The 10,373-nt window shown below is 25.9% G+C and overlaps 1 protein-coding gene across 2 annotated transcripts in view; it reads left to right on the forward strand.

Annotated features, from left to right (window-relative positions):
* Positions 1 to 10,373, forward strand: part of fbxl5 (F-box and leucine-rich repeat protein 5) — a 24,509-nt gene that overhangs the window by 6,685 nt on the left and 7,451 nt on the right. For both annotated transcript variants that reach the window (XM_016563022.1, XM_016563023.1), the window contains 3 exons: positions 1,940 to 2,135; positions 8,885 to 9,010; positions 9,095 to 9,243. In XM_016563022.1, the coding sequence (XP_016418508.1) occupies positions 1,940 to 2,135; positions 8,885 to 9,010; positions 9,095 to 9,243 (471 nt within the window). The remainder of the gene's footprint in view (positions 1 to 1,939; positions 2,136 to 8,884; positions 9,011 to 9,094; positions 9,244 to 10,373) is intronic.

Here is a 10,373-nt window from a genome sequence, read left to right on the forward strand (position 1 = left end):
GTTTCTTCTGCTCATCAAGGCTGCATTTATTTGATCAAAATTACAGTAAAAACAGTGAAATATTATTATAATGTAAAACAGCTGTTTTCTACGTGAATATCTGTTCAACTGTAATTTATTCCTGTGATGCGCAGCTGTATTTTCAGCATCATTACTCCAGTCTTCAGTGTCACATGATCTTCAGAAATCAGTATAATATGCTGATTTGCTGCTCAAGAAACATTTCTGATTATTATCAATGTTGAAAACAGTTGCTGCACAATATTTTAGTGAATCGAATGTTCAAAAGAACAGCATTTATTTGAAATAGAAATAGAATGCAACTCAACAATCAACAATTGAATGCATCCTTGATGAATAAAAGAATTTATTTTTTGTTTTAAAAAAATCAATGTACTTTATACTATATAATTTACTCCAAATAAAACCTATGTTTACTTTAATTTTGCAATGGCCCCTTAGAGACTCCTGTTTCCTGGATCCGGTCACTCCTGTGGCTTAAAGTGCGTTTTGTGTGAGTGTGTGACTGTGTGTGTGACTGTGTGTGTGTGACTGTGTGTGAGAGTGTGTGTGAGAGAGTGTGTGACTGTCTGTGTGTGACTGTCTGTGTGTGTGTGTGTGTGACTGTGAGAGTGTGTGTGTGACTGTGTGAGAGAGTGTGTGACTGTGTGAGAGAGTGTGTGACTGTGTGTGTGACTGTGTGTGTGTGTGACTGTGTCTGTGTCTGTGTGACTGTGTCTGTGTCTGTGTGACTGTGTCTGTGTCTGTGTGACTGTGTCTGTGTCTGTGTGACTGTGTCTGTGTCTGTGTGACTGTGTCTGTGTCTGTGTGACTGTGTCTGTGTCTGTGTGACTGTGTCTGTGTCTGTGTGACTGTGTCTGTGTCTGTGTGACTGTGTCTGTGTCTGTGTGACTGTGTCTGTGTCTGTGTGACTGTGTCTGTGTCTGTGTGACTGTGTCTGTGTCTGTGTGACTGTGTCTGTGTCTGTGTGACTGTGTCTGTGTCTGTGTGACTGTGTCTGTGTCTGTGTGACTGTGTCTGTGTCTGTGTGACTGTGTCTGTGTCTGTGTGACTGTGTCTGTGTCTGTGTGACTGTGTCTGTGTCTGTGTGACTGTGTCTGTGTCTGTGTGACTGTGTCTGTGTCTGTGTGACTGTGTCTGTGTCTGTGTGACTGTGTCTGTGTCTGTGTGACTGTGTCTGTGTCTGTGTGACTGTGTCTGTGTCTGTGTGACTGTGTCTGTGTCTGTGTGACTGTGTCTGTGTCTGTGTGACTGTGTCTGTGTCTGTGTGACTGTGTCTGTGTCTGTGTGACTGTGTCTGTGTCTGTGTGACTGTGTCTGTGTCTGTGTGACTGTGTCTGTGTCTGTGTGACTGTGTCTGTGTCTGTGTGACTGTGTCTGTGTCTGTGTGACTGTGTCTGTGTCTGTGTGACTGTGTCTGTGTCTGTGTGACTGTGTCTGTGTCTGTGTGACTGTGTCTGTGTCTGTGTGACTGTGTCTGTGTCTGTGTGACTGTGTCTGTGTCTGTGTGACTGTGTCTGTGTCTGTGTGACTGTGTCTGTGTCTGTGTGACTGTGTCTGTGTCTGTGTGACTGTGTCTGTGTCTGTGTGACTGTGTCTGTGTCTGTGTGACTGTGTCTGTGTCTGTGTGACTGTGTCTGTGTCTGTGTGACTGTGTCTGTGTCTGTGTGACTGTGTCTGTGTCTGTGTGACTGTGTCTGTGTCTGTGTGACTGTGTCTGTGTCTGTGTGACTGTGTCTGTGTCTGTGTGACTGTGTCTGTGTCTGTGTGACTGTGTCTGTGTCTGTGTGACTGTGTCTGTGTCTGTGTGACTGTGTCTGTGTCTGTGTGACTGTGTCTGTGTCTGTGTGACTGTGTCTGTGTGACTGTGTCTGTGTGTGTGTGTGTGTGAGTCTGATATCTCTGCGTGTATCCTCAGGTGTATCAGCCCATGCTGATGGAGTACTTCACGTACGAGGAGCTGAAGGCCATCAAGCAGCAGGTGATGCTGCAGCACTGCAGTAATCTCTCGTGGAGCTCCGCCGCAGACCTGCTGAAGGACCTGAACCTCTGGAGCCACGCCGAGGAGCTGCACAAAGCCTTCAAATACTCCGACCACGAGAAGACCGAGGACGGTGAGATCGCATTCACAGCACCACCTCTAGGGCTGCACGATTCACTGTCTAAAGATGAAGAAATTAAGACCGCCTTAAATATTAGTACTGTAGTTTTACAGTTCTACTGTAAGTTATTATTATTGTTGTTGTTATTATATTTTTCTAAAGACTTAATTATTTATAGTAATATTTAGTAATTTTGTTGAATATTTCTATTCAGTAATAACAACAACAACAATAATAATTATTATTATTGTTATTATAATACTATCAGTATGGCTATTATGTTATAGTTATATTGATATATGATAAAAACATTTTGGGCCATTTTAAGCTCGACAAACAAGCACAGCAAACTTTATTTATTTTCATTTGTTTATTTATTCGTTTAAAATAATTTATTGAAATGTATATTATATTTATATAATATGTAATATTATTTTTTAATTTAGTTATTTAATTTGATGCATTTATTTTTTATTTATTTTTCACTTGAATTATATTTAAAGTTTTCAAATAAATGCATGTTTCCAAAAGCAATGACTAAAGTGCCCCTATTATGCCATTATGAATATTGCCTTTCATGCAGTGTGTAATGTAGATGTGTGTGAATGTAAACGATCTGCGAAGTTGTGAAGTCTTTAAAAAAAAAAATGTATAATTTTTTTTTTTCCACTTTTTTTTACTTTAATTCCACTTTCTTTACTTGAATTATATTCAAGGTTCAAGGAAATCCACTGTTAAAAAAGACAAGTTAAAAAAAAGTTTCATAGATGCATGATGCTTTCAAAGTCTGTGAGTATATATTAACTATATTCAATTATAAATATTCTACATTAAAAATGTTACTTTCATATAGTTATATGAAATTATTGAATTATATTAAGTTAAGGAAGCCCTTTAACAATGAGAATAAAGATCTATTCTATTCCCACTGTTAAAAAGACAAGATAAAAAAAAAAAAAAGCTCAATAGATGCATGATGATTTCAAAGTCAGTGAGTAATTAAATTATAAATACAAGGCTACACGTCACAGTGTATTTTATTTTATTTAGACTCCAAAGCAATATTAGGAACCTTAAAAATGGCATAATAGGGGCATTTTAAAATCATGAAATCATGATTTCAGTATTGACAAGAATAATCATAATTATGATTTTTGCCATAATTGAGCAGCTCTAGCACAGATGTCCTGTTTACAATAAAATCATAAACATAATAATAATAATAAAAATAAAAATATAAAAAAAAGATTTCATGCCACTTTGTCACCCTTTCTGAGTTTAAAAAGGTTCTTTCTTTTTGATGAAATATTTTTTTAAAAAAAGGTATTTTTACCATTATAATAATATAATTATTTTGTTTAATTGATTTTTATAAATGCATCTGAAATTGTAATTGCATTTTTTTTTTAAATTACAATTAAATTTTTCCCCAAATCGTGCTGTCCCAATATCTACCATGCACAGTGTACAATGTGACATACTTCTGCGTGAATGTTTAGTTGAAAATAATGTGGGACGGATTAGATATTTTGAATGTTTTTAGGCTGTGATCTTATTGATTCCGAGTTGAATCTCCTCTGCTTCAGCGGAGGAGCAGCTGAGTACATTCATATAATTATATGAAATTATTGAATTAAGTTAAGGAAACCCTTTAACAATGAGAATAAAGATCTATTCTATTCCCATTGTTAAAAAGACAAGTAAAAAAAAAATCTCAATAGATGCATGATGATTTCAAAGTGAGAGAGTAATTATATTAAATTATAAATATTACAGAATAAAAATATATTATATTCATATAATTATTTGAAATTAAATTTATTTTTACTATTATATTTAATTATATTTCTTACATTTTTAAAAGGATTTTATATAGTTGTTGTTATTTTTTAAGAACTTTAATTGCATATTCTATTATTATGTTTTGTATGATTTATTATTTTTAGTATTCATTGTTTATTCTATTATTTTATTATTATTATTATTATTATTTTCCATGAATGTAGCATTAGATGATACAGCGGTAAAAATGTTTGTGATAAATAATTGTGATCTTAGTATTGATCAAAATTATTGTGATTATGATTTTGGCCATAATCAAGCTGCTCTACCACAGATGGATCGAGCACAATAGGACCAGTAACTTAATAAGAAAAAATAAATAAACCATAAATAGGGTCCATTTTAATTTAGTCACTTTGTCGCCCTCTTGTGACCGCACTTGTTGAGATCTGTGGAGTCATTTTTTAGAGTAAGGACATTTTTACCTTTTGATAAAAAATATTTTTCTAATTCCGTAATATGCACCAATAAATTGAGCATTAAAACAAATTTAAAATTATTTTCATAATTCTAAAACTTTAAATGAATAAAAACAGTAGTGTACTACATTAGTGATTTTTTTTTAAATAATTAAAGACAAAATTTATAATAGTTATTTTCATAATTAATTCTAAAATTTTAAATGAATAAAAACAGTAGTGTACTACATTAGTGATTTTTTTTATAATTAATTTAAATATTTTATAATATAATTATTTTCATAATTCTAAAACTTTAAATGAATAAAAACAGCAGTGTACTACATTAGTGATTTTTTTTATAATAAATTTTTTAAATATTTTATAATATAATTATTTTCATAATTCTAAAACTTTAAATGAATAAAAACAGCAGTGTACTACATTAGTGATTTTTTTTATAATTTATTTTTTAAATTCATTATACTACTTCAATTAAAAACAGAAGTAAACTGCATAAGTGAATTATTTAAGATATTTTTTTCAAATTTTTTTTTTTATTTATTAAAAAAGTTTAATTAAAACTGCATTAATGTCATGAGTTATTTTAAATTTTTAATGCAGTTTATATTACATTTGATCATTTTAATGTAGTTTAATAGAAAAGATAATATAAAAATAGTGCTGAGCAGTCTGTGAGAATATTAACTATATTCAATTATAAATATTCTAAATTAAAAATATTACATTCATATAATTATATGAAATTATTGAATTAAGTTAAGGAAACCCTTTAACAATGAGAATAAAGATCTATTCTATTCCCATTGTTAAAAAGACAAGTAAAAAAAAAATCTCAATAGATGCATGATGATTTCAAAGTGAGAGAGTAATTATATTAAATTATAAATATTACAGAATAAAAATATATTATATTCATATAATTATTTGAAATTAAATTTATTTTTACTATTATATTTAATTATATTTCTTACATTTTTAAAAGGATTTTATATAGTTGTTGTTATTTTTTAAGAACTTTAATTGCATATTCTATTATTATGTTTTGTATGATTTATTATTTTTAGTATTCATTGTTTATTCTATTATTTTATTATTATTATTATTATTATTTTCCATGAATGTAGCATTAGATGATACAGCGGTAAAAATGTTTGTGATAAATAATTGTGATCTTAGTATTGATCAAAATTATTGTGATTATGATTTTGGCCATAATCAAGCTGCTCTACCACAGATGGATCGAGCACAATAGGACCAGTAACTTAATAAGAAAAAATAAATAAACCATAAATAGGGTCCATTTTAATTTAGTCACTTTGTCGCCCTCTTGTGACCGCACTTGTTGAGATCTGTGGAGTCATTTTTTAGAGTAAGGACATTTTTACCTTTTGATAAAAAATATTTTTCTAATTCCGTAATATGCACCAATAAATTGAGCATTAAAACAAATTTAAAATTATTTTCATAATTCTAAAACTTTAAATGAGTAGAAACAGTAGTGTACTACATTAGTGATTTTTTTAAAATAATTAAAGACAAAATTTATAATAGTTATTTTCATAATTAATTCTAAAATTTTAAATGAATAAAAACAGTAGTGTACTACATTAGTGATTTTTTTTTAAATAATTAAAGACAAAATTTATAATAGTTATTTTCATAATTAATTCTAAAATTTTAAATGAATAAAAACAGTAGTGTACTACATTAGTGATTTTTTTTATAATTAATTTAATTATTTTATCATAATTAATTCTAAAACTTTAAATGAATAAAAACAGCAGTGTACTACATTAGTGATTTTTTTTATAATAAATTTTTTAAATATTTTATAATATAATTATTTTCATAATTAATTCTAAAACTTTAAATGAATAAAAACAGCAGTGTACTACATTAGTGATTTTTTTTATAATAAATTTTTTAAATATTTTATAATATAATTATTTTCATAATTAATTCTAAAACTTTAAATGAATAAAAACAGCAGTGTACTACATTAGTGATTTTTTTTATAATAAATTTTTTAAATATTTTATAATATAATTATTTTCATAATTAATTCTAAAACTTTAAATGAATAAAAACAGCAGTGTACTACATTAGTGATTTTTTTTATAATAAATTTTTTAAATATTTTATAATATAATTATTTTCATAATTAATTCTAAAACTTTAAATGAATAAAAACAGCAGTGTACTACATTAGTGATTTTTTTTATAATAAATTTTTTAAATATTTTATAATATAATTATTTTCATAATTAATTCTAAAACTTTAAATGAATAAAAACAGCAGTGTACTACATTAGTGATTTTTTTTATAATAAATTTTTTAAATATTTTATAATATAATTATTTTCATAATTAATTCTAAAACTTTAAATGAATAAAAACAGCAGTGTACTACATTAGTGATTTTTTTTATAATAAATTTTTTAAATATTTTATAATATAATTATTTTCATAATTAATTCTAAAACTTTAAATGAATAAAAACAGCAGTGTACTACATTAGTGATTTTTTTTATAATAAATTTTTTAAATATTTTATAATATAATTATTTTCATAATTAATTCTAAAACTTTAAATGAATAAAAACAGCAGTGTACTACATTAGTGATTTTTTTTATAATAAATTTTTTAAATATTTTATAATATAATTATTTTCATAATTAATTCTAAAACTTTAAATGAATAAAAACAGCAGTGTACTACATTAGTGATTTTTTTTATAATAAATTTTTTAAATATTTTATAATATAATTATTTTCATAATTAATTCTAAAACTTTAAATGAATAAAAACAGCAGTGTACTACATTAGTGATTTTTTTTATAATAAATTTTTTAAATATTTTATAATATAATTATTTTCATAATTAATTCTAAAACTTTAAATGAATAAAAACAGCAGTGTACTACATTAGTGATTTTTTTTATAATAAATTTTTTAAATATTTTATAATATAATTATTTTCATAATTAATTCTAAAACTTTAAATGAATAAAAACAGCAGTGTACTACATTAGTGATTTTTTTTATAATAAATTTTTTAAATATTTTATAATATAATTATTTTCATAATTAATTCTAAAACTTTAAATGAATAAAAACAGCAGTGTACTACATTAGTGATTTTTTTTATAATAAATTTTTTAAATATTTTATAATATAATTATTTTCATAATTAATTCTAAAACTTTAAATGAATAAAAACAGCAGTGTACTACATTAGTGATTTTTTTTATAATAAATTTTTTAAATATTTTATAATATAATTATTTTCATAATTAATTCTAAAACTTTAAATGAATAAAAACAGCAGTGTACTACATTAGTGATTTTTTTTATAATAAATTTTTTAAATATTTTATAATATAATTATTTTCATAATTAATTCTAAAACTTTAAATGAATAAAAACAGCAGTGTACTACATTAGTGATTTTTTTTATAATAAATTTTTTAAATATTTTATAATATAATTATTTTCATAATTAATTCTAAAACTTTAAATGAATAAAAACAGCAGTGTACTACATTAGTGATTTTTTTTATAATAAATTTTTTAAATATTTTATAATATAATTATTTTCATAATTAATTCTAAAACTTTAAATGAATAAAAACAGCAGTGTACTACATTAGTGATTTTTTTTATAATAAATTTTTTAAATATTTTATAATATAATTATTTTCATAATTAATTCTAAAACTTTAAATGAATAAAAACAGCAGTGTACTACATTAGTGATTTTTTTTATAATAAATTTTTTAAATATTTTATAATATAATTATTTTCATAATTAATTCTAAAACTTTAAATGAATAAAAACAGCAGTGTACTACATTAGTGATTTTTTTTATAATAAATTTTTTAAATATTTTATAATATAATTATTTTCATAATTAATTCTAAAACTTTAAATGAATAAAAACAGCAGTGTACTACATTAGTGATTTTTTTTATAATAAATTTTTTAAATATTTTATAATATAATTATTTTCATAATTAATTCTAAAACTTTAAATGAATAAAAACAGTAGTGTACTACATTAGTGATTTTTTTTTTTAATTAAAAAAATATATTTTATAATAGAATTATTTTCATAATTCTAAAACTTTAAATGAATAAAAACAGCAGTGTACTACATTAGTGATTTTTTTTATAATTTATTTTTTAAATTCATTATACTACTTCAATTAAAAACAGAAGTAAACTGCATAAGTGAATTATTTAAGATATTTTTTTCAAATTTTTTTTTTTATTTATTAAAAAAGTTTAATTAAAACTGCATTAATGTCATGAGTTATTTTAAATTTTTAATGCAGTTTATATTACATTTGATCATTTTAATGTAGTTTAATAGAAAAGATAATATAAAAATAGTGTTGAGCACATTGCATTGTGGGATACAGTATGCCTCAGTATTGTTGTTAATTGTGTCTGTGTGTGTCTGTGTGTGTGTGTGTGTCTGTGTGTGTGTGTGTAGGTGATTATTACTGTGGTCCTCCGGGCGAGTCGGACCAGGAGCCGGATGAGGATTGGGTGAAGAGTCTGCAGGACGAGGGACGAGCCTATCAGGACTGGGATGAGGACGCAGACGTGGATGAATCAGGTGAGTCTCGCCTCGCCGCTCAGAGCTGCTCTTCCCATGATCCTCCGGGCCGCAGCTCAGCCGTGTGTTACTCTGTGTGTTCAGAGGAGGCGTCTGAGGAGTCTCCAGCCATAAGTGCGGTTCAGAGAGAGAAGAGACTGCTCAATGGGATGATCCAGAACCTGCTGCCCGCCGTCGGTCCGTCTGTGCGCTCGCTCAGTCTGGCCTACAGCTCAGCCGTCTCCAGCAAGATGGTGCGTACATGTGCTGTCAAATATAACCTGATTATGAAAGATCCGTCCGCTGAAATTACACATGACCAAACTGTGTGCAGAAAAACCATTTAAGAGTTACATGTGTGTTTACTAAAAGGTGAAGAGCGACAGTGTTTGGTTTTTTTTATTTTTTGTAAGATAATTTGCTAATGTTTGTAAAAGAATAAATGTTTTTTACTTTTTTTTTGTTACTTTTTTAAAAATAATTATTCAATTAAATTATTAAGTTTTTTTTAAAAATAGGTTTCATTTGGGAATTACAATCTAACGTAATTATCTTATATTATGATAATTATATTTTCTAATTATTAAATTTAAATTTAATTTATAGTTGTTTTTTTAGTTAAAAAAAAATTATTTGGGAACTATAATTTACCTTAAGCATATTTTGCTGGTCTGTCCTGCTTTTAGTGTTATTCAGTGTTTTTATGATATTTTATGACATTTAATTAAATGTTTTTAAAAAGTTTTCTTCTGGGAAGTAAAATCTAATCTAATAATGAATATATTATATTTTATATTATACTATATTATTTATATATGTAGTTATATTTTTGTAAGATAACCTTGGCCATTAAGCATATTTTGCTGGTCTGTCCTGCTTTTAGTGTTATTATTATTATTTTTGTTATTATAACATTTAATTTATTAACATTTAATTAAATAGTAGTTATAATAGTTAGTTATTATATTTTACATTATACTATATTATTTATATTATATTATTATATTAAATGTCTGTGAAATACAGTTTTTATATAATATTTCTGAAAGAAATTTCTGGTTATTTCTGGTCTGTCCTGCTTTTTGCTATTATTATTATTATATGTTTTTTTAATTAATACAATTAATTAATAGGTGTTTTTAAAAAGGTTTTCTCTTGGGACATATAATAAAATATGTATTTATATATGTTAATATTATGCTATAATATTATTATATTATATTTCTGTAAAATATCGATATTATATCATAGATATATCAGTCCTGCTGTTATAAATTTTTTATTATTATTAAATGTAATTAATAGTTGCTTTTAAAGTTAATAAAAAAAAATTATATAAACTTTTATATTATTTTATTTTAAAAATTATATTTGTATTAAATGT

The sequence above is a fragment of the Sinocyclocheilus rhinocerous genome, unplaced genomic scaffold (assembly GCF_001515625.1).
Source record: "Sinocyclocheilus rhinocerous isolate Xijiao unplaced genomic scaffold, SAMN03320098_v1.1 scaffold3214, whole genome shotgun sequence".
Lineage (NCBI taxonomy): Eukaryota > Metazoa > Chordata > Actinopteri > Cypriniformes > Cyprinidae > Sinocyclocheilus > Sinocyclocheilus rhinocerous.